The sequence below is a fragment of the Nothoprocta perdicaria genome, unplaced genomic scaffold, assembly GCF_003342845.1.
Source record: "Nothoprocta perdicaria isolate Ctin4 unplaced genomic scaffold, notPer1 scaffold_121, whole genome shotgun sequence".
Classification (NCBI taxonomy): Eukaryota; Metazoa; Chordata; class Aves; order Tinamiformes; family Tinamidae; genus Nothoprocta; species Nothoprocta perdicaria.
This window is the reverse complement of record NW_020454328.1, coordinates 961615-987039: the sequence shown is the minus strand read 5'-3', so window position 1 is coordinate 987039 and position 25425 is coordinate 961615. Positions and strand designations below refer to the sequence as shown.

The 25425-nt window shown below is 40.8% G+C and overlaps 1 protein-coding gene across 1 annotated transcript; it reads left to right on the top strand.

Annotated features, from left to right (window-relative positions):
* Positions 1-510: 510 nt before the first annotated feature.
* Positions 511-24760, top strand: LOC112960168 (puromycin-sensitive aminopeptidase). Its single transcript, XM_026054366.1, has 22 exons — positions 511-595; positions 6603-6680; positions 8065-8186; positions 9069-9176; positions 10069-10269; positions 10755-10851; positions 10957-10990; positions 12468-12582; positions 13766-13930; positions 14452-14556; positions 14939-14999; positions 15850-15959; positions 16545-16608; positions 17017-17156; positions 18661-18795; positions 20147-20366; positions 20981-21123; positions 21493-21549; positions 22012-22119; positions 22418-22573; positions 22675-22722; positions 23591-24760. Exons 1-22 carry the CDS (start codon positions 538-540, stop codon positions 23741-23743), a joined length of 2478 nt encoding a protein of 825 aa, XP_025910151.1. The 5' UTR covers positions 511-537; the 3' UTR covers positions 23744-24760.
* Positions 24761-25425: the final 665 nt, after the last annotated feature.

The following is a 25425-nucleotide window of genomic DNA, read 5'->3' as shown; positions in this document are numbered from 1 at the left end:
GATGAATTTCTTGGCTGGTGGTCTGAACCAAAGAAGTTCTTGTAGCACAGTGTTTGAAGCTGTTGACACTATAGCCGTATTTCTGATCATCTCCGAAAGATGTGATTGCATTCCAAAGGTTTCCCCTGTCATTATAATCCACTGCAGGTCATCWCTAAAAAGGAAGCCTGCGGGCTTGCTGTCTCTATTGGTCTGGATTCCTGGGGGTACAACAGCCCTATTGTCAAGCTTACATACCATGTTTTACACCGGGTACATTGCCTTAAATAATTTACAGTCTTGATAAATAGACCTAGATAGCTTGAACATGGCTTAAGTATGCATGCTCTGGAAAGAATGAGATCAGGCAATGGTGTATGCTCTTTTATGCCCCTCCGAAAGGCTAACTATAGCTTCAAGTACTTCATGGTGGAGGATTTTGCAGGTTAAATGGAAATGCTGCCAAAAGAGGGAGCTCAAGAGAGCAGAGTACCCCATTTCTTTTTGATACTGATGAAATTTCTCTTACAGGTGAAACAGGCAACCAACCAAATTGTGATGAACTGTGCTGACATTGACATTATTACAGCTTCCTATGCTCCAGAAGGAGATGAAGGTAGGAATGCTTTTCTGCTGGACTTCTTTACACGCTAATCTATTTCACTTCTGATATGAAGTGCTGTTGCTGACAATTAACAACTTACAAACTGCTTTATATTAACTCTTGAATATAATTGTTTATTCACAATGTGCAATATAAGTTCTGTTTTGTTTAGACTGTACTGATGACTGTGGAAAAATATGGGTAGTATTAATAGCATTAAAGAAACGAGTGGTCTTCCTAGATTATGGTTATAAGTGGCCAGGTGACACCTAGGTGGAGGCAMATCTGTGCTCTAAGGAAGCAGCGTTTGGTGGATGTGCTGTGGAAAAGCGGAGCTCACAGCAGGAAGCGTCGGCCGCGGCAAAAGAGGCCRTGGCAGAGAGTATTACCAAATAGCTTGGAACTTGGCCATTGTAGTTTTGATAGCGAAAGAATGCAGGCCTTGCAGTTCCATACGAGTTCAGTTCAGATTCCTGGACTGTTCTGTGGTGCTCCACTCCTGCATGGATTTCACACCCTGCCGTTAGTGATCTTCAGCTGATTAGATGCACTGTGTTGCTAAGCATTCCTGGAGCTATTTCTTATGCTGGGTAATGAGGAGATAAGAGAATGGTGGTAATAAGTGTGTGTGTGTACAGAGTTTATCCCACCGACTGCTCCATTCTAGGCTCAACTGCAAAGTTATTTCTTCTTTTAGAGAAGTTGACYGCAAATCGAAAAGGTACCTAAGAACAAAGAATCTTTCCACCCTAATCAAGGGAAATACCTAAAACAAAGAGGACGTTTATGAACTTTTTTATTTCCAGAACTGATTTCCCTCCCCTTTAGAAGTCTGTTCTCATATCTTTAATGGTGATTTATTCACCTCATTTTCAAATTATTAACATTAGAACTGAATGTAGAGTATTTAAGTTTGTATTTTTAGCTGTTTTTGTTTTAGCCTTTACAGCTGAGTAAAGTGGAAATTTAAATTCTTTCATTCTGATTTGCAGATAGGTTTGAAGATAASAATCTGTTTAAGGGTTGGGCACTCGTTTCTCCAATGGCCATAGCATAAATATTTGAAATACACTTTTGTTGAATGGAAAGCATGTTTTCTATAATTGTACACTGTATTCATAGAGTTAAAAAGTATATTTCAGTTTGGTAGGCTGCCAAATAGTATAATGGCTTTCAAAGTAAAATTGCATGAAATTGGCAGACTATTTGCTGGCACCTGTTGGCACAGATCAAGTTGGTCTTACTAATGCTGCTATTGTGCACTGCTTTTAAATAATAATTGTATAACTAGTCTCAAAAACAGAACATAAAATATAGTCCTATGAACCAAYAGAAAGATCAGATCAGTTGGATATAATTATTTAGGGAAGCATTTTTACAAATTACCTATATAGAATATTTCAGAACTAGTTCAAAGATCACGGTGCTTTCTGCTTTAAAGGCTCTGGTGAGGAATTGCTACCTCTTTTTGTTCCATACGTCAGTGGGAGAAGAATTTGTCTTGTGCCTATTTTGCTGAATGTGAGATGAGATAATGGGTCACTTTTCAAGTGTAGTTCTGTCCTGAAAAGGAGCTGTGCAAAAAGGGGGCCATCTAACACGTGTTTCCTTTGTCTATGCAAATGTTCTATTGACTTTTGTACAGAATTATTCTTTCAATATTAATTACTATTTCTCTTGACTCTCTAGTGCATTTGTAGCAGATTCAGCTGTAGCTGAAGTCTTAACTGGAACTGCAGACTGTGTTTTCCCTCCCCTCCTATTCATTCTTCTAGAGATGGATGTAGCAGAATGTAGTCTTTGGAATTTTAATGCAGATTTGCAAGCAAATCAGATTATTGCCCAGTATTTCATACAAAGCTGAAAGAGGGTCCTCTAAGAACCTTTAAAGCTTTACTTAAAAATAAGTTTTGATACAAAACCCACAGTTGAGTGAGAGTGAGGAATGAACCAGGAGAGAGGGATTAGTTGAAGAATTGGGTGTTGAGGTGCTCGAAGAGCAGTAATTGACAATTTCATATAGGAAACTGCAAGTAACCATAGTGGGGTTGATTAAGCAGAAATAATTTTGAGAACTTTGGTTTATATTTCAACTTGAAATGTTTTCCTAAAAGTTGCCCCAACACGTTATTTTAGTCTTTTCCTTCTCARGATGGTAGGGACGTGCTTGGATTCTGGTGCTTAAAGCCATGTGGTTACAACAGAACCTTAGTTTAGAAACAGCAACAAAAAATTCCTGGTGTTTGTGAAAAGCTAAGCAACATCACCCGAGAGTATCCATGTGATGCTTTCCAGTGGCCTGGAAATGCCAGTGGAATATTGGCTGATGTGTAGAGTACGATTTCATGATGAGCATAAGGGAGTGCAGAGCTACTGCAGCTCCTTTGAAGAATACTGGCTCATTAAACTGCCATATGTTAATTGCCTGTAACTTCTCAATGCCATAAAGTGGTGGCTACTTGAAGAACACTTGTGCAGGACCAAGTCAGCTTGACTTTTAACATTTGTACCTCCATCCTCAGCTCTTGCCTTTGTCTTCACTTTGAAATACATGTACATTAGACATGCTGCTTACAACCTTTAGGTAGCATCCAAATTTATAGGCATGTAATACAGGAATTAGAATCATTAATTGATGTACCATCTGGTTACTGTGCAGTTTCTGGAAGTACTCTGTAAAAGGACTATAATTTCTTCAAGATACTATTGTAAAATTGAGTATGTAGCGCTCTGTTCGGAGGGGTTGCTAGATCCTATTTTTATGCATTTTTCCAAAGACTTTGAGCACTRACAGCTTTTTATTTTCTCATGCTACTTGGTCCAGATTATGTCCTAATGTGCCAGTGATTAACTCACATCCTTGCAGTGCCAAACTCTCCAAAGTTTGTAGACTGCCAAAATTGTGGTGTTCTCCTCAGGAGCTTTTGTATTCAACTCCATTAGGAATTCAGACAGCCTTTTACTGCAATTACATCTTTGTTATAAGCAGTTCTCCTAAACTCTTACAAAAAATATTGTTGACGTTTTCCATGGTCCTTTTGTTGTGGGTTAAAATTATTAGCACTGAATAGTTTCTTAAAAAAAAAAAATTAAATTTTTGATCTCTTTTTATGCCACTGTTTTAGGGATGGCTGTAGAAGCAGCTTCTTTGAGAATTGCACAAAGTTTCTGGAGTTGAGCCTGGAAAGGCACAAGATTCTAGACATATAGAACTCATAAAAGAATACAGGTTTTGTTGAAAACTCCACAAGTTACCTGTTTTTTTTTTTTTTTTTGCTCCAGGTGTACTTTTCCTATTACTTTTAAATATGAAATCATATTTAAATATGATTTCTTAGACTTTCTGAGGGGGAAGAAAAAAAGCTGGAAGCGTTTCTCTCTTGTAGTGCTCATAATGACCTGTGTTTTTGCTAGTGCAGTTTGAAAAGATTATGAAGGAGTTGGGCTATAATTTGAATGTGCTTAGGAAGAGGACACATTTGGGAGAGCTGGGGGGAATCTCATGTTCCCTGTCAACGCTTGGCAGCAGAGCTGCATAACGAACATTCTTTTATATTTCCCAAGTTTCAATAGATTTGAACTGTGTATCTGGAATGGTATTGCTTTTCAGCACTATCAGATTGTTTCCATTAGGAGCTGCAAAAAGAAATGGTTTTGGTTTGCTCTGATTCTTTTAAAATACTGTGGGGTGGGAGGTGCAGGGTACCACATTGTGGTACTGGTCTAAATCAGAAGTTGCTCAGGTTTTTGTTCAGCCTCTGGCCATGGGCTGGCAGCTCAGCCTGATGTTCCTTCCAGGCCAACTAACATGTATTTCCAGCAGGTATTCGGCCCTTCCTTGCATGTTTGACAGAGGTCACAAGCGTGCTATCTTAGAACAACAGGTTTGTTTGGACTCTAAAGATAGCCAGGGTCAAAATTCGTCGGACCTGAGTGATGCAGTCAGCAATCGGCTTCGCTCCTCTGTGTTAACTTGGAAGCCCAGTATTGGCTGATGTTTTCAGGCTAATATGTTGCACATTAGCATTCTACTGAGTAACATCTCTCTGGCTTATAATGGATCTCTTCCTGCCTCAGTATTCCTCAGAGAAAAACTCCAAGCCTTGCTTTTCTTCCTGGGTAAACTTTGAAGGAGACTGTGAGGCATTGTGCAACATATGTTAGTATTTTAATGTCCTTGGCATGCATCCTTTTTAAACCGTCTATCTTGTCCCACTTAAAATACGGGCTTTAAAATGTTGGAGCACCTTAGTCTTGCATTTGTTTCTGTATTGTAGAGTTGTTTTTATTGTAAGAATTGTGTTGCGTGCCCTATTACAGTGGTTAATGCTGATTAAACCCTGAGTGGAGTACTGTGAAACCAGTAGTTAAGACAAATGTGTTCGTGGAGTTTCTGCATTTATGTTCTGTGAGCGGAGGTTGGTATTTACTCTGTGTGACTTAATGCTGAAATCATAATATTCCAGAATAAGTAGCACTGTATTTTATGAAAACAAAAAGCCGTTTGCTGTTAATTTTATCCCATAAGGAATGGCTTTACTGAGCTGAGCATTCGAGTGTGCTTAGGTTGCCTTTGAAATTGTAAACTTGGATTCTTGTAATGTTACTTGATCCTGGGGAATCTTCAGCMCCGACTCGTTTCAAACAAGGTTTGCCAGTCAGAATTCTCCAAAGGAAAGACGCCCGTGATACAGGGTGTCTTTCATTTAGAGTGTCCACTTCTGTGTAGCACAGCAGTTTCCAGAATGATTGTTCTTTTTTTCCCTGGGACCGTTAAAAATTAGTAGCCATTCCAGTAAATAACTGGTGCTATCTACTAAATATGTCTCCTTAAGGGAATTTTGAAAGAACCTGAAAAGCCTGTGTGACCCTTGCTAGCATTTCAGTGTCCTAGGCATGTTTTTACTCTAAATTCACTGATGTAAGTGAGATGGAGTAGACATCTTATACTAGCTTGTAACAACAGTATTTTAAACTGGTCTGTGCATTTCCTGACTTCTTTGGAACTATATGGAACTGTGGAAGCTTTCTTGTCCTTAGAAATCTAGCATAATACATCATGTACCCTTTTTGATTGCAGAAGCATAAATACAGGTCACTTGAGATGCAGCGAGGACCAGTTGCTGAACTGGAACGGGAGAAGCCCCATGAAGAGCTCTCAGCTCTGCTCGCTGCAGGACGGCTTAATTCTCGTGTGCTCATTTCCTCCCTCCCCCAATCTATCCGGCTTGGCCTCATAGTTCAGATGTTTGCATCTACAAATAGATCCAAATGCTGCGCAAATGCCATAGTGCTTAATATTCCAATTGAATCTGGATGCCCTTGTTGAATGGTACATGAACTGAGGTGGGGCCCTTCYGAAGGCAGTTTTTAAATCAAATCAGTATCTTTGGCTTCTAATCACAAAGAAGGGAGGAAAAAAACCCTTGCTTTGGACATTATGGTGTTTTTCAGACTGAGATMCAGAAACTAGTTAAATCATAATCAACTTTGTTTGGAATAACTAACATGCATTCTGCTGCTCTGAAGGAAGCATTTAACTTTGAGGGTTTTTTTACAGTATTTTGCCATAGGTGAGGATTGTAGCAGTTGACACCGACTTTCCTGGGGTTGTGCAAGACACTGCTCTCGCTGCAGGTTTACGATTTAACAGTGGAGCTTTCGTTGTTCTCCACAGCTGGAGAATTCCCAGGCACAGGAGTGCGGCCCTCTGATGGACAGTGTGTGGGGGAGATGTGGAAGGAGTGTGAGGTGCTCAAGTCTGTGGCTCATATTCCATAAATATGATGAATTTGGTTGTCTGAAGCTATGTAGTGTATAACCTGGAACTCTGACAGTGGCACTTCTTTGCTTACATGTATGTTTTTCTAGATTATTAGAAACCTTTATTGATGAGTTAAGTAATGAAAGCATTATTGTTGCACTCAGCTGCTTAATTTCATTTTAAAACACCAAAATGCTCATGAGTTAAACACATCTGGGTCATATTTTGAGGAAAGTATTTTTTAATCTCTTCCAGAGGTACATGCCACAGGATTCAACTACCAAAATGAGGATGAAAAGGTTACTCTTTCCTTTCCCAGTACCCTTCAGAAAGGTAAGGGCTGTTTCCATGCTGGCAGCTTGGCTCAAATGTGTGTTKAAGGTGTTGGCTCTTAGAAAAGCTAGAAGATGGTACTGTCTCCTCTTAAGTTCCTAACTGTGAATGTCAGGCTCCCCAGGGAGTCTGTCCGTTTTAAGTCAACAGAACACTGAAAGAATGGGATTCTTTCAAATATCCATTAGCTAGCTGAATTGAATTGAAGTTAATTCTGGAAGTATTTAAAAGATTGAATTCCCTTAGCTAGTACAAAGAATGCATTTCAAATAAGTGTCATAAAATTGGTATAATTCTGGTTTTGCAGGAAGTATTTTGATTGTATTTTTGACTTGCCCGTGAATGGATGGCACAAGATTTATTTGTAACAGGCAGTGCAGATCAGTTGCTTGACTTACGAAACCTCTTCTAGGTTTCTTTGATACTGATCTTATCAATAATTTTTGTAGGAAGCATAAGTGATAAAATKGCTTTCGCTCTAGGCCATGGAGTTGGAAAGATTGTTTCCTTTATAGTACTGCTTGCTTCTTACTCCTGAGATGATTCTAATTATTTACCTGCTATTGGCAGTTAAGCACAGAAGCTATTTATATTAGATACTGATGATCTGTTCTCTGCTTACCGAGGAAGAGCTAATCTGAATTACTGCAGTATTTTCCTAGGTGTGAATGTACTAATTCATTTGCAACAGTGCTACAGTATTTTGCTCTGCGGGATTTGTAGATTGGAACTCAGCTCCACAAATCAAATAAAGCAGTTTTATTCCATCTTTGCAGACACAGATGTAAAGATCCGTAGTGGGGAACCTTAGTGTTTCATTCCGTGGAATATTGGCATGCTGCCTTTCTGATCAAGATCAAGTTTCCCCTTTTGTACAGAGACAGCAAGGGCAGAATAAATCCTGAGACTAATTGACTTAGAAGCTAGAAAGCAACCAGTGCTCCCCTTTGGCTTCTGGAGAAGACTTCTTAGGATGCTATTATTACTTAATAGCCATCCTATATTTTTGCTCAAAATATAAGTGTTGACCTGAAAAGCCTGCAGGTTATTGCAGTGCATTTAGGAGATGAGGATGAATATTGCAGAAGCCTGTCAGGAATTTTACCAGTCAAGTGCTAGAAGGTTTGTTTTTTTTTTTTTTTGGTGATTCTGGCTTTGCCTGCTTTCCATACGGCTGTAGTTCTGTTGGAGCAGTATTTTATATAAGAGTACTGAAGGACTGGAGGGAGACTTCCACAAAAACGATGGCCTGAGGTGAGTTAAAGGGACATGTTATTTCAGAAAGGCATTGGACCAGCTAAGTAGCCTGGCCTCAAGGTTCAGACCAAATAAATATTCTGTTTGTCACACGCAACTAACAGTGTCCCATGTGTTTTCRTTTCAGGGACAGGGACGTTAAAGATAGACTTTGTAGGGGAGCTGAATGATAAAATGAAAGGTTTTTATCGAAGTAAATATACCACCCCTACTGGAGATACACGCTACGCTGCTGTCACTCAGTTTGAGGTATGGGCTACATTTTTACTGTTGCTGATCTTCATAAAAGAAGCAAATACCTAATTTTCTAGCTGCTGCCATAACTTCTATGTAAATTCCAAAAATCCATGTTTTTTGCATCTTCTGGAAGTGTCTGGATAACGCCTTTGCATTGTGACTTTGAAGGTCAGTAAATTCAGGACCTGGCAAAATCCCCAGCCAAGGCTCGTGCCTGTATAGGGCACATTATCTAAGTACAATAGCTGCAGTGTTTAAAAACAGCTCTATATGTAGCTGTGGTCAAGTATCTTGTTATAAATTACCTTCATGAAGTATATTAATATTATAATAGATTATTCTGGTTTTCTGTCAGTATCTTAATAGCATCTGGCTCTGGCTTGTATTTTGGATGCTATCTCAAGTGTTATGTAAACTCTGGACATACTGACAGAATTTTATACCATACTGTAATTTCATGGTTATCTGCCTGGTTACATAAAAACATGGAGCAGTTACCTAGTACAAATAGAAGGTCTCTTGCGTGCAGTCTAGTTGGTAGAATAAAAATAGGTGGTCTTGTATGTTCTGTCTGTGAATGCCTGGGTGCCTGCTCTGCTTTCACATGACTGAGCTTTRCTCCTCTCATGACTCTGCTAAAATTTGCTCAGACTGTAGAATTCCATCAGAGCACAGAGTGCGGCTCAGCTGTGATTTCTAAGCAGAAATAAGCTATCAGTAGGAATTAAATGCCCTCATTTGGGGCTCAAGGAAAAAGAATGAGGAGACTCTTTATCCTAGTGACTAGCTGTAGCTCAGCTAACTTCTTGCCTGCAGAATGTAGTGAATTTGTCTGTTTTATTGCAACAGCCTCTTGTGAAAGATTGATTTGGTTAATGCTGTTTTTTCCTTAAGGCTACTGATGCTCGCAGAGCTTTCCCTTGCTGGGATGAACCTGCCATCAAGGCAACATTTGATATTTCGTTGGTGGTCCCTAAAGACAGAGTAGCTTTGTCAAATATGGTAAGTAAACTATGTTTTAAATAAAACAGTRGTAGCTTTATTAAAACTGTAATAAAACCAGGCATTTATTTGAAACATAATGTGTTTTACTGCTATCTCTTGCTTTGCTTTTCTAAATGGAGAGAACTGCTATGATGTCGAGTCTAGCATAAAACCTAAAGAGGCTGTGCAGACCACAGCCTTGTTTGTTTAAAAAAAAAAAAAAAAAGAAAAAGTCTTAGCATATGTCATGCCACGTGCTGCTTGATTAAGAATGACTGAAAAATAACCCTTTGCTTGTTTATATAGCTGTTCTAGCTATGTAAGCAGACATAGCACTTGAGAAAAATAAGCATAATTTCTACCCTAGAGAATTTCTGACCAGAACGAGGTTAAAATATGCAACTAGTAGTACTTCTGTTGCAAAAATATAAAGGAATATTTTCAGGTTCCCATTTTAAATATAGGTACAAGTATTTTCAGAAGGTGTTGCTAGAAAAGACCAGTCAGTTTTACAGTAGATCCTTACTCCAATAACTTAACTTGTATAGTTAGCACTAAAGATTAGCCTTGTCCAGTAATCAAATGGCTCAAGTTCTTTATTTCAGAATTTAAATGAAATGGCAATTGGGGTGATGTTATCATCCTTTTTGGATGATAACCAGTTGATAGCAAGCTTATTCGGCAATCTTTGCAGTAATGGAATATATGTTATGAAAGTACACTGCCATATATGATGGGTCTTTTCTTTTTAATTAGACRGGGCACTTTAATGTGGTCAATATTTTAAAACTGTCCCAGAAATTATCTTGTTTGGAATGTTTTGACTCCTAATGGTAAATATTTAGTCAATGGTCTTGCGTAACATGGTTTCACTTCCACGAAACTAACTCATTCCCTTTCATGTTGAAAGAATGTCATCGACCGGAAACCRTACCCAGATGACGAGAACCTTGTGGAAGTGAAGTTTGCTCGCACCCCTATAATGTCGACGTATCTTGTAGCGTTTGTGGTGGGAGAATATGACTTTGTAGAGACCAGGTCTCTTGATGGTGTCTTAGTGCGTGTTTACACCCCTGTTGGCAAAGCAGAACAAGGAAAGTTTGCATTAGAGGTAAAGGTGCTCAGAGTGATTTCGTTACTGCTACGGAAACGGGGCGGGCTGAACACCTCTCTGCTGTGTTTAGTCATGTAAATCGCGAAAAACTTGGGAAAGTGGCAGGATTTTTGTTTCTTTTGCTCTAATAGTTTGGAGAGACGAGGCTTGATATTAAACCAAAAAAATGTGGACACATCACTGTAGGTAATGACAAAAACATACATTTTAATCCAGTCATTACGATTTGACGATGTGTGCTCTTGTCCAAAGGCAGTGGAAAATGCTGAAGGGCAGGTACAGCCTGGCGGGGGAAAGGGGTGGGATGGGATGTGTGAGGATCCTGTGCTGGGCTGCCCTGGAATTTCTCAGTGCAGTTTCTGGAACCAATCCTTTCTGTATTGATTTCTTGGGCTAATTTGAGCCATGAAGAAATTCTCAGGTTTCATCTATTGCTCAAAGTTAACATAACATTTACTAGGTTTCTCCTTTATCTCTTACAGGTTGCTGCTAAAACTCTGCCTTTTTATAAGGACTACTTCAATGTTCCTTACCCTCTTCCTAAAATTGATCTCATAGCTATTGCAGACTTTGCTGCTGGTAAAGTAACTCACTTTATTGATGAACTGTGTTTTATTTGAATTTTAAACATTTAGGAAGAGGTGTGTATCAATATCAATAAACCTTTGTATTTATTTTATAAAGGTGCCATGGAGAACTGGGGCCTTGTTACTTATAGGTATGCTGTTAAAATACTGTCTTTCCCCCTCTTTGTTCACTAATTTTTGGAAATAATTGAATTAGTTTGAGGAAGGTGTAATGATTGGGTATCAACCCAAATAAGGCAGAGTAAATACCTTCAACTGTAGCTTCAGTTAGATTAATTTTGACTTCTGTAGCAGCGTGCCTTATTGTACAAACCTTAGGAAGGCAAGAATGAGCTATTATGACTACTGTCCAAGGGTGTGAGATTTTAAAGTGTCTGGCAGCACTGCCTGTTCTACAAGAGAACTTTCTTGGCTGCTTTTTTTCCCCCATAAAAGTTACTTTCTTACTGAAACAGCTTAAAGATTTTCTTGTTTTATGTTGCAGGCAAGTTGGTAAATCTCAGCCACCACAGTACATAAGCATGTGGGTTTGAGTAATTAAAATTATTAACTTGCCTTCCTTTTCATTTTTTTGTTAATCTGATCAAGCTTTTCTGTGTTTGCTTGATATTCTTATATTATCTGTCCTCATTGCTAGAATGATCTTTCTCTGTTTTGTATAACATTGGACTTACAAACTTTGGACCTGAATCCTGAAATCGCTTGCGTTTATTCTGCTAATCTTTTAATTTGGCTTTTAAAATTTGTAATGGAAATTTGAGCCCAGGCTTAAAATGTACTTGTTTGCTTATTGCAACTCTGCTGAAATCTGATACCTTGCTCCCAGTGGAAGAAAATATTTGTCCTGGATGAGTAGAATTTTTGGAAACCTTTCTTGATTTTAGCATTACATTCTTCCCCTACGCTCACTTTGGCACGCTTGCTTTATTCCTTTTGGGGACAGAASGCTGGCATAATATGCAGGCACAGCCTATATTTTGGGGTGCACTTTTCCTTTCCACCCCCTCCGAGCTGCAGGAGTCTAGAAGTCTTTCCTGCCTGCGCCCGGTGTTGCCCATGCGGGTGCTCCCAGCCCAAGGGCATGTGCCCGGCCCGGGGAGCGYGGGCCATGCACGTGCAGCCCTTGTGCAGAGAGAATCCTGGGCAGCTGCAGTGGCCAGTGCAAGAGGGCTGCCTGGGAGCTTGGAAGCACAGGAATCCCTTCTGGATGAGGCAGGGAGAGCAGACTTGCTGCGGTGCAAAGGGAGGTGCAGTTGAGCTGAGGTTGGTCCCCCACCCTTCCCTTCTGACTAGGCTATATAGGTGAGCTGTTTCATAAACACAGGATAYGTTTTCTTGGTCCTGCCTGGGTTCTTGCACTTGTCTTCTTGCATGCCATAAGGAATTGTTGCTCCAAAGCATTCCGACAGCTGCGGAACTTACCAAAACAATTGAATGYACAAAATAAAATAGCTTTTGGGTTTTAGTTCCTTAGGGTGTTTTTTTTTTTTTTTCTGTTGTACTGATCACTTTTTAGCTTGCTTAGGTAATATAACCTGTTTTTAATGATTTTGGTTTCTTTCCCTAGGCATGTAGCATTCAGTTCAATTCTTTCTTTCTTAAATACAGGGAGACTGCATTGCTCATTGACCCCAAAAATTCCTGTTCTTCATCTCGCCAGTGGGTAGCTCTGGTTGTAGGACATGAACTGGCTCATCAGTGGTTTGGGAACCTCGTGACCATGGTATCTAATAGTTTCAAGTCTTCTCTTCTGTTTTTTGATGTGTACTTTGTAARCTGTGTTGCTTTCTCAAGTGTCCCTTTGATAATAAGCATGTTCCTTCAAAATAATTTAAAGAAGATGTTATTAGCACTTTCTCTTCTACTAGTGTATTCTTTTAAAGTATTTCTCAATCTTTTCTGTATAAAATAATATTCACTTGTCAGTGTAGCCCTGACTCCAGCTGAGCAGGTGTTCTGTGGAAACCTGAAATGATTCTGGACAGTCAGATTATCTAGATGTGATAAACCAGCATTTTTGTGTAGGGATTAATCGCTCATCACTCTCTCATACCAAGCAGGCATATCAGTATCAACTCAACATTGCAATTTATTCAGCTGCAATAGTTGAAAAATTGAGCTGTAGTAACCTATATGAATTACTTTGGATACATGAGGAGCCAAGTCTCATAATGCTTTGATGTTTAAGGCATTTTGGTAGGAATAGAAGTTATTGTAAGAGGCAGAGAGAGGTCCTATCTAGTGCACATCTTTCATAGCTTCTGCTATTACCAAATAGTTTCAGCCTACTCTGCTAATTAGATCTGACATTCCTTCTCCCTGAGCTCTGCAAACACACACCTGAACCCAAACGTTTCACAGGCCAGGAAGRTTTTATTTTCTGTTGTTAGAAACCTCCATGTTCAGTTAAAAAGAACATGGCCTCACAATGGAAAATCATCTCTGCTCTGGCTTTTGGACTGTTTAAGTGGAATGTGTGTAGAGGGAAGAGAATCCCCAATGTAAACATTAACTGAAGCACTAAGCAGGACTTCTCAGGCTCTCCATAGCACTCTGCATCTTAAAATCCAGTCAGCTGTCTATTCTTCCTTGTGGTAACACAGATAACTCCTTCATCCACATGAGAGCAACAGCATATTTACATGGAAAAGTAATACTACAATAATGCATTTTGAGCTTTAATGCAGTTGAGCAGCTGGGAGCAAAGAGAGCCAGAATCTTAAGTCTAGACAATGTTCTGGTTTGCCAGCAAGCACCTGGGGGACCACTAGTGATCCAAAAGATTTTTACAGAGAGGAATCTCTACTTACGGAAGAGATACCCGTGTCATCCTTGATCAACAGGCTTCTTAAGTAAATGCATTTTCTTTTAATCTCTCTCTGCGTTCTGTGCTTAAATCTTTGTAGGAATGGTGGACTCATCTCTGGCTGAATGAAGGATTTGCTTCCTGGATTGAGTACCTGTGTGTAGATCACTGTTTTCCAGAGTATGATATCTGGACTCAGTTTGTTTCTGCTGATTACACGCGAGCTCAAGAGCTTGATGCCTTAGACAACAGTCATCCCATTGAAGTAAGTCCTTTCTTTCACCTATTGGTTTTCTTCCTTTTTTTTTTTCTTTTCAGCTGCGTGTAAACTTTTTTCCTTTAGGGGGAAAAGGAATATTTGCAGTCATCCATAATGCAGGGGAAAACAGAAGGTTGCATTTACATTTTGAATGTAATCTACTAAAATTAGGATTTAAGAAATGAGGTCTGAGGATTTKATGACTTCTGTTTTGCTGTTCTACCAACTTAAAATGGCAGAGTTACTACTACTTGTATTTTGATTTCTGATCAAAGTGGGTAGCTTTGTGGCCTTTGTGCACAGTGAAATAGCTACTGAAAKTTACTGCTTAAATATCAAAAGCAGTGTTTAACATATGGCAAAATCAGGATTGATTTATACCTCATTGGATGCTGAGAAATTCCTTCCACCAAGACAAGCTAGCGGTGATGATGGATGGAACTTTTCCTTAAACAACAGAACAAGCAAGATCGAAATCTTGTAGTGATTAAAATTGTTCTCACTAGAAATTATCCTGTTTGCCACAGGTTAGTGTTGGCCATCCAGCTGAAGTAGATGAAATATTTGATGCTATTTCTTACAGCAAGGGAGCATCTGTAATCCGCATGCTACATGACTACATTGGTGATGAGGTAAATAGATTATTGTTTAAAAGTTTAATGCAGATTGTCAAATATTCTCATGGTTACAAACGTCTGATTTTTGAATTCGAATATTGCATAATTTGTGTTTTGAAAACATTTTTTTCCACTTTGTTTTGGGCTATATTTAAACCTACAGAAGAGAAGTAAGAGAGGTGGGAATTAAATTTGTGTATTTTCCCATTCATTAACTATTTAAATATTAAAAGCAGGCCAGCAACATGTGAGTTATTCTGTCTAGTAGCAYAACTCAGAAGGGAGTTATTGATCCTAGGATTCTTTGTCTGGTTCTTGAATACAAGTTTAGTGCGAAGGGAGTCCAGCAAGAGCCTCYGTTCTGGTGCCCCTAACATATTTAATTGTATGTTCTTAGGACTTTCGGAAAGGAATGAATTTATATTTAACCAAGTTCCAGCAGAAGAATGCAGCTACAGGTAACTGATTATTATAACCTTAAAAATAACTTCTGGAGAAAAATAATGTACRTTTCTGAAGTGTTAGATTCTTTAATGGCTAGTTTTTCAACCAAGGATCACTCAAGAAAAGAAATGTGGGTCTTGTTTCTAGTTTTTGTACAGTGTGGTTTCAGCACAGYAAGAATTCAGCATCCTCTGGAGGTTCTGCAGCTCAGGAGTATTTGCCTGAGGGTATCTGAAGAGGCTGCATTAGCTGTTGATAACGTGTSTGTGCAATAATCTGAATTGGAAGTGGTATGTTGTCATATAGGCCTTTTGCAGGCTTTCTTTTGCAGAATTGATTGTGTGATTGAACACCTCAAAGGTTTGTCTAGCATCTTACAGCACTTTACATATCTGTTTGTCTATCTATCTATATATATATATTTGTGTATGAGATGTAACTGTGGAAGTGGAACATCGTGTTCTATCAGTATAAAACAATCCATTTGGTCAACTGAATCTTTYGATGTAATACATGAAAAACCTACGGAAAGATGCTTCTTTTCACCACTTTGAATATTTAATGCTGCTTTGTCATATACTCCATCACAATGTGTATAGTGTATTTTTTATTGCTTTGTTTTATAAGTTAATGATGCTTTTTCACTCCTATATGTAGTTTTAACTATTTCTCTTTTTTGTGTGTGGTATGAATTATCAATTACAATTACATATATTCATATATACTTACGCTTTAAAAAAAGCTCCAAATTTGCAGGGCRAACTGAAGGAATACACACCCCTTACCTTCCAATACCTGCGTAATGTTCTTAACTATCTGAAGCAGCAGTACTYGAGGGTATTCAGCCTGACTTTTCTTCTGCAGAGGATCTTTGGGAAAGCCTGGAAAAAGCCAGTGGAAAACCCATTGCTGCCGTGATGAACACGTGGACCAAGCAAATGGGGTTCCCCCTTATTTACGTGGAAGCTGAACAGGTACTTTGTATGAATCTTTATATCTAACTACATTTTTGCAGCACTTTTAGATCAAAGATTATGCTTGTAACTTTGTTTTAGGTCAAATTTAGTATCAATGATGTATTAATAATAAAATAAAACACCCAAAACTCCTTTATTTCCCTGTTCCTGAAAGGGAAGTGCAGTTCMCTCGAGGAACCCAGTGCAAAGTGACAAGCAGCTGGTGCACGAGTGCTGCGGATCATGTGCTCGCACTTTGCTGACACAGCCCTTTTGCTCTTTCTCTATGAAATGGGGTGGGAAGTATCTGACTTAGCTCCTCGTACCAGATGTTTTGCTTCTCASTCCAGCTGATGATGCTTATTCTACAGGATTGCAGAGAAGATGAGAAGCAGTGGCTGGAAGCTGAAGCCACGCAACAAATTCGAACAAGAAATCAGAGATTTTAGTTGTGTGACCTTATAGGATGCTTTAATATTGACTTCTGATAGTGCGGTTTGCTCAGCTTCACTCTTCATGGAAGTGGTGTTCTGTGTTGAATTCTTTAMAATATGTTAATAATACAATAGTATTTGTTTTTCTTTTTTATTTTTTCCTTTGTAGCAAGAAGAGGACAAAGTGTTGAAGTTAGTCCAGAAGAAATTCTGTGCCAGTGGGCCCTATACTGGTAAGACAAGAGCTAGGAGCAAGAATGGAGCATTCCTTGGGTTTCATGCAGTGGCAGCAATTTTGAGCTCAAACAACTGCACTGCTGAGCAGGCTGTGCTTGGGTTCAGGTGTAATAACTCTGTGTTAGCTTTATAGTCGTGTTGGAATAAGAATGCCTCGTACAGATACAAGTTCAATCCCAAGACGGATTCCATCTGCCTTTCACACTTATGGAAATTAAAGTGCTTGATGTCAAAAGCTGTTTAGAGAACCTTGGTTTGGGGCCGTAGAACTCTCCTTTTACTTCAGCTGTAAAATTAAGCTTCCCTAAACTGCTGCTGAAACTTGTTTGAACATTGGACAAAACTTCTCAGTGTTTGCAAATTTTTTATTRTTGAGACCTTCCTTTCTTGCTTACTCCTTTCAGGGGAAGACTTCCCCATGTGGATGGTCCCCATAAGCATTTGTACAAGTGATGATCCCACCTGTGCCAAAATGCAGATATTGATGGACAAGGCAGAGCTGACCCTGGTTTTGAAAGACACGAAACCAGACCAGTGGGTAAAGGTAAGTTGGCATAAAAGAAAACATTCCTGGGAATAAAAGCCTGTGTCRCTGTGATGTTCCTCAGCATTTCATTTTCCTCTTTCCTCTCTTTGTTTTTCTTGCAATCTTACATGCTGCTATTGGATATTTGCTCCTCTCTGTAATGCTACTTAGTGTGGTCTTTTCCTTTCAGGGTTTGTTTCTAAGAGTAGTTTAGACAATGTAAACTCAAACCATTTAAAAGTCCAATCTCAGAAAAAGAGTGCTATTAAATAGAGGCAGCTTTTGAGTTGAACTGTGGTGGCTCTTTTGGTGTCCCATAGCAACCACAGCTTAGTTAAAGTCTCTCCTGAGCAAAAATAGTTCTATTTATCTTTCATTAGTGTGAGGGTTTTCTACTGACCRTTAGCCAGCAWGTACMAATCTGCAAGTAGAGAAAAATCACYGTTGCAGCCACCAGTCAGAAATGATACCTAAAAACTGAAAGGCAGCAACTGGTTGGGATTACTGCTGTATGAGCTGCTGTACTGAATAATTGCTCCTAAACTGGAGCTGTAATCTGAGAGATGGGTCTGTGAGCACTTGTCCCTTTCTGATTCTGTATCACATCTTCCCACTTCACTAGCTCAGGAATTCCACTTGTTAGGCCGAGGTGTTCCTTGGAAACACCACATCAGTTTAGTGCCTCTCTGGGAACAGAGGGACTTGAAATGGAAACTGCGGAAAACCGCTCCTCTAAATGAGGTGAGGATTGTTATTGCTGCCCAGAAAGCAGGAATCCAGCCGAGTTCAAGGTCAACTGTGGGACTTCTGGCTGGAGAGGTGGCCRCTCTGTGGCTTTCTCAGTAGTCCTGTAGTCCTCATGGTGCTGTGACAGGTGGACTGGCCACAATTACAGTACCACTAAAGGGGGCTGCTTACTGATATTGGGTCCTGTCGCTCAGCAAATCCCCAAAACATCGGTATGTGGCTCGTCGAGCTTGCGAACAGTGACTTGCTTTTACACAGGGCAGAGATGCTTTCCTTTTTTTGAGGATGTGGAAAGATTTATGTAAATTAGATTCAGAAAATTTGAGTGATTCCTGAATGTTGCAGTGATTCTTTCTCCACCAAAACTGAATTGAGCAAACTGCAGGAGTGAGGCCACATTGGATTTGGCTTTCCTTTGAAGRGCTAAATTTGAACTGAAAAGTACTTGTCACAGCTGCATGTTGCAGGAGTCCAGATCCTAGCACCTGCAGCTTCCCACAGCTTATTTTCTCAGGTGCATGGCTACCTTCACCTCAGTTAGGTTATCCCCCAAAGAGAAGTTTATTTTCTCTCCCTACTCTTTTTTTTTGTCTTTTTAGTCTTTTATAAATTTATAAATTTCTTCTTTTGATTCCTGTACAAAATAGTAATGATTTAAGATGACAGTGACTTCTCTGTACTGCAGTGCTTTGAGAAACTTCTAATGGTCCAAAAATAAAAAGGCATTTCCTTATTTATTCCTTGTTTTTCTTTTTTACTCTTTTGGTCGTTTCAGTTAAACCTYGGAACAGTAGGGTTTTATCGTACTCAGTATAGCTCTGACATGCTGGAGAGTTTAATACCAGCGATCAAAGACCTCTCCCTACCCCCTGTGGACAGGCTTGGCCTGCAGAATGATCTTTTCTCTCTGGTAAGCAAACTTTTTGTTATTCTCTGTCCTCCTCTCTAATAATGAGCTGCAGTAACTGCAAAAATCAGGCTCCAGATTCTGGAGGCAAAACGCCTTTGAGATTACTGTATACATCTAGCTGTTAATTAGCATGACAAGTTCTCACTTGCATAATAAGACTCAAATCCTGGGTTAGCAGCCGGTCTATGATTTCTGTTTTACTGTTCTCCATAGTGGTGTATCATTTTGTTATCAATTTATCTCCTCATTTAATAAGCCTCAAAGATTGTATCAGCACCAGGTGCTGTACTCACATGGGCTTGTTCGAGCAGCTTTGCACTGCAGAAAGTGGCTGTTGTGGATTCTTACTGTTTAAAGCAATGGATTTTACCCCAAAGGGAGGTGCCAGCTCTGAACAATTGGTTACTGCCCTTTGTATTTCAAGTTTTACTTTCCTATCCTTGCTAGTCGGCAAATATTTGAAAGTTTTTCAATGTGGCTTTCATCCCCTSCCTGTCTAGGTTCAGAGCTTGCAACTCTTGTCACGGCTTAGGTGAAGCTGTTCAAAACTTCAGCTTGAGTCTGTTTCCCAAATATTTCAGGCCCATCGGACAAAAAAAGGAAGAAATAGTACACATAAGAACATTATGTGTTAGGATTTTGATTTCCATTTTAATTTATCTTTTTGTCACAGTTGAAGATAGCTGAATAGGAAAAACTAACCTCCGCCACTACTTCTGTACCATAAGTTATTGTTCTCTTGCCAGATTAGCAAAACCTGAGCAAATGTGGTTGGAGATGACCACTCTAGATACTGTGAACCAGACTAAGCTCTGAGTGTTTATTTTCACCATGTTCTGAAGCGGTTAATATGAAATTTTCCAGACAGAGGTGGAAAGGCAGCACTTCTTGTACTAATTCATGAAAGCAGGAAGAGAAAATGACTTCTATGGTTTAATTTAATAAAAAGCAAAAATTAAATCTCTAAATCTTTATACTCTTTTTAGTTTAAGATTTGGTGGGTGTAAGTATCTGGCTGAGAATATTTCTGGAGGTTTTGTTATCTCTTGCCAGCATTACTGCAATTTTGATAAGTCACTTAATCTTTGTCTGTTTCCTGTTTGCAAAATGTGCTCGTAATTACGTAGGCCTCTCCTTGCAAAGTGCTTACGTGTGTATAAAGCCTCGTGTGCCCTGAGCAGACAGCTCAAGTGTTGTGACTAATGCTCACCCACCTTGGCAGAACCCCACGTTGCAGGGAAATGTACTTCATGCTCAGAATATGCAAAGGGAACGGGGAAGGCTGTTAAATAATGCAGTCATCTTGGTTCCTTTTGGAAATAAGATTAATCTGTGTCTTTTCCTCTCCCAGGCTCGAGCTGGAATCATTAGCACTGTAGAGGTTCTAAAAGTCATGGAAGCTTTTGTGAATGAGCCCAATTATACTGTGTGGAGCGACCTCAGCTGTAACCTGGGGATTCTCTCAACTCTCTTGTCCCACACAGACTTCTATGAGGAAATCCAGGTCTTCGTGAAAGACGTCTTTTCACCCATAGGGGAGAGACTGGGATGGGACCCCAAACCTGGAGAGGGTAGGAAACTTATGCTGTGGCATCCAGGAGTGGCTGCTGTGTAAACAGGTCATCAAGAACTCAGGATGGGGAGAGAGGAGGGAGGAGGAAGACTGAAGGAGGTGGTTGGGGTATTTTTATATTTGGAAACCAAAACACAAACAAATCTCTCTTCTCAACCCCAAGGTCTAGTGCTATGTTTTTTCTCTCTCCTTAGTTTCTATTCCATAAAAATTCTCCGTTCTAGCTATGTATTGGATGCAGTGCATGCCTCTTGTTACACTAAATGGATGTAAAGCTTATATACATGTATGTTTGCTTACCATACTGAAGAGTTCTGTTGTAGACTCGAGCGGCAATTACTACTGGCTTAGCTCAGGCTGCAGGCCTAGCCTATTGTGCTTTGGTCCACAGAATCATCCTCTTCTGACCCTCCCGGGCATAAAAAACAGTGACAGCTTCTCCAGGTGGCACCAAAGAGAGTGGAAAAGGTCTATTTTCTTTAGATAGCCTCAGATATATGGGAGGATTATTATTCAGTTCTACACTAATTGCTGTAGGTGAAAGAACATTTCATAAGTTTAACCACTGAATCATGTCCCCCAATAATTCTTCTTTTTCCTCATATTCATTAGGTCATCTCGATGCCCTTCTGAGGGGTCTGGTCTTGGGCAAACTAGGAAAAGCCGGGCACAAGGCAACACTAGAAGAAGCTCGACGCCGATTTAAGGACCACGTGGAAGGAAAACACGTCCTGTCAGCTGATCTGAGGAGTCCTGTAGGTTATCGTCTACTCTGGTTCCAAAAGATMGTCCCCCAGTCCCCTCGCTAGTACAGCGTGCATTGAGCTGTTCGTATTGCCCAGAACAGGCAAGCTAGAGGAAACCAGTGTCCTGGTATGAAAGGATGTGAACTCTAATCTAAGCCTGAGAAATTAAGGAAGAGGGGGGTAAGGAGCTGATGAAGAATCCTTAGAATGTAGGAGAGATCTGTGTCTCTTCCAGATCAATTTGTCTAAATTCTTAACTAGTTTTTACATATATGGGTATATATCCTGTCTTAGAGCCCTTTTCATGCTATTGGCTTTTTACTGTGTTTCTAAAAACATGCTTTGTGAAGGACCTTCCCTATTTCTGCTCTATCTTAGGTATACGTAACTATTTTGAAGCACGGAGATAGTACTACTTTAGACACTATGCTAAAGGTGAGTGCACACAGTATCAATTTATGAAGTCAAAAGCCAATTATTCTATCCTGTAAGTTCCTCTAAGGTGTATTTTTTCCTGAAATCTACTCCTGTGTTTTACAGGTGATGTGAAAAGTAGGACCGTGTTTCGCTAGATCCCCGGTCCAYTTGCAATGTTAAATTGCCACCTAGTGGATTGTTGCAGAGTTTCATTGCTCAGAGGCTTGGTCCTCCTTGGCCTTACAGAAACAGTGCTTAGAAGATTAGTTTGCTCCTAGTGGTCCTTTCTGATGATGTGCATTTAATAAGGTGCCTTCTCTTAGTGAATAATCCTGCAGCTATTCACTTGTTCAGTTTGCCGTCCGTTTTGCCCAGAGACCAATGTAGCAGCACTAAAAACAGAGCAGATTTAGTAGTTGGAGGTAAGAGCAAGTCCCTGCATGGCACTGTGCATTAATGTTCTTCCCTCTGGCTTTGAAGCTTCACAAGCAGGCGGACATGCAGGAGGAGAAGAACCGGATCGAGCGCGTTCTCGGAGCCATCTCTCAACCAGAACTCATTCAAAAAGTTCTCACCTTTGCACTTTCAGTAAGTTAGTGGGAAAGCTGCCACTTAATTTGATGAGAATGACTGATGTGTGTAGAGCACATGGTGGTAGTGCTGTGTGCCTGTAGTGCTCCTGAATAGGATGGAGCATTTCAGCTGTTAAATCTTGGACTTAAATCTTAAACTACCATACGTCTTTGAAAGTTTTTGTGTTTTTTTTTTTTTTTTTTTAATAAAAAAAGAAGCCATCTTTGACAGAGTGAGTGTAGAAGTGCATAGAGCCAAYGTGATGTGTGTGTTGAAACAGTCTTGAGTGTTTACCTCTGGTTTTTGCTCTCAGGAAGAGGTACGTCCCCAGGACACGGTGTCTGTTATTGGCGGAGTGGCTGGAAGCAGCAAGCAGGGGAGAAAAGCTGCCTGGAAGTTTGTAAGGGATAACTGGGAGGAGCTTTATAATCGCTACCAAGGTGGATTCTTAATATCCAGATTAATAAAGGTAGGTGCAACTTGGAGAAAAATCTCCCTTGTATAGATGTCCAAAACTAAACCATGGCATTTCAAATGCTGACCTGTGGTTAAATTTCTCTTTTCCTTCAGCTAACAGTGGATGGATTTGCAAATGATAAGATGGCTGCAGAGGTTAAGGTAAGACATTTATCAGAGAAGTGATTTACTTTATCTGTGATAGACGTGGCATAGGTTCCTTGGGGAAAACAACTTTTTACTTTAAACAGTGTGATCGGATTCCAGGATCCCTTTTTATACCTATTGCCTCAAGATAAGAACAGATTTGGCAGCATTTCGTCACAGGGAAATCGTGCAAYACAATTGCCATGCATGTCCATGTCGCTCCCTGGCAGACGTTAAGAGGATCTGCTCAATACTGGGAACATCCTGCTCTTCTGGAGGTGGGGAGGACTCCCCGCTATGTCCCACACTCTGCCCTTTAGGCACGTGTGAAGTGAGGGGCTGCAGCCTTTGTGGCCGCTTCAGCTCCAGCTACTTGCATAGCCCATCAATACTGTCGATTTTGGGGAGAGCACTGAGTGCTGCTGCTCTTGGACGTCCTGCAGAGAGTGCTAGGAAATCCGATACCCAGACATTTGCTTTTGCAAATGGCCTTAGGATGCAGTTAGTGCCTTCTTGCAGCTGTCCAGAAATACGTGTTTGATTTGCTGCTCTTTTGCTGCCTTCCACTGCGGGACTGAATCCTGCTCATCTCTGCAAGTCCATGGCAGCCYGGGCAAGAGAGGGAGGAGGCTGCGTTGGGACTGGTTTGTAGCAGCGATGCTGCAGCTTTCCATGTGCAAACAGAGACTTGTTGCTGTTCCCACTGTTTCAGATCACACAGGGCCTGCGCACCCTGCGAGCCTCTCCCTTATCCGTCCTTGTGACAGTGGTGGGAGAAGACAGCGTGAACAGGAGCATTGCTGCCGAGCCTGGGGGCTTTGGTGGCTAGAAATGCAGCCTTGCCCTCGCTGTCTTTACGGGTGGTTTTGTGCTTTTCACACAGGCCTTCTTTGAGAGCCACCCGGCTCCGTCGGCCGAGCGCACGGTGCAGCAGTGCTGCGAAAACATCCTGCTGAACGCGGCGTGGCTCAAGCGGGACGCCGAGAACATCCACCAGTACCTGGTGCAGCGCCGGGCCCCGGCGGCCACCGTGTGAAGCTGCGCGCGCCGCCGCCGCCGTCCTGCTGCCTCGGCACGGCCCAGGGAGGAGCTACCCACAGCTGATTCATATGCCAAGAATTTGGAGTCTTTTTCTCAAAGCAACGGGGATTGGACGATGAATGTAGTTAACTGGTTCCTGCTCACACTCCAGATTTAAATTCTATTAAAATTATCAGCAATTCAGCAAAAAAAAAGTAAAAAATCTGTAAATATGATAGTAATAAAATAGAGCATAACAAAACTGTGAAACTTCCTCAAGCCTTGTCAGTGGTTAAAATATTTAACACCTACCCCCAACACACCCCGACACTCTTATTGACAGATGTTCTGTTTTTTACAGTCCCCCTCCCTGCAAAAAATAAAAATAATAAATAAAGACAACCAGGTTTCCAGGTCAGAGGAATTTTTGTGGAGAGTCTGAGGCAGGAATGGTTAATTCTGCTGGGAGCATTATGTGAACAGTTCACTGGGACAGGCAGGTAGCTCATATGAGATAGTCTGTGCATAATTCCAAGCGCGAGGTCTTGGGGAGATGTTCCTGCAAGCCCCCCAACCCAAGGATCGTAGGTTCCCTCCCTTTTGTGTTACCTCTCAGCAAAAAGAAAAATGTTCTGTCGCTCTTCGGTTTTTCTCCTTGGTTCCATTTGCTGATGTCCTTCTTAGAGATAACGGAATTGTAAGGAAACATCTTTCACAGCCACATTAAATAAGAGAACGATTCATGCAATATAATTTTTTCTTACTAAATTGCACCCTCGAAATGCATGCGAACGAGGAGATGAGGGCTGCGTGACTGGTTCTCCTGCCTGCCCGTGGGCAGGCTCCTCTAGTCCCGGCACTGTTACTTGTCCAAAAGATCCAGCTTCTTCAGTCTCCTCACGGCTGTAGCAACACTAGCTTTTCATTCCCTTCGTGATGTTGATGGTAATTTGATTCAGAAGCCTTAAATTAGTGATGACTGGTGTGATGATGAAGTCTAAGTTTTGTGCCATCATTTACTTCACAAAGCAGTGTGGTCTACTAACCAGACACAGCACCCTCTAATACAAAGGTTGGAGTTCCATATATATTTTTTTTTCTTTAACAGGAATTCGTATTTGGTGTGGCTTAACTGTATTTCAGAAGGTCATCAGACTAACTGTCAGACTGCTTCCCTGAAACATTTTTGTGCTATTGTTTAAAAAAAAATAATAAAAAATAAAACAGTTGGCGTTAATAAAAATGTCAATGTGAAACGGATGTCCTGAGCTCGTGTTCTGTTTGAAGGCAGGAGCAGCAGGGCTGCGTTCAGGGGCACAGAGCTGGTCCCAGGCCAGCGAGGTCCTGAACAGCCCCAGAGCCTCCCTTGTCCTCGGCCTTTCCCTCCTGTGAAGGCTGCAGGTTGGGGCAGAACCCTATGGAGAGAAGAAAGGAAAGGACAAAACAAGCACGTTAGTAAACTACTATTAAAGAACCCCTTAAAACGTTGAGGGCGCCGATGTGCAGCAGCGGCTGTGCTAAAAGGCACGAGAATCACCCCAGAATGGGCAGCTTCACCATGAGGGAAGATGGGGTGTTCCTGAGCGGGCGCATGGGCAGCATCCCTGGGGAGCACTGGGAATTGGTCATCCTGGGCGTATCTGCTGCGTTTCCGGGAGTTTTTTCCAGCCGTCAGCACCGCGGAGCCAGTGGAAGCTG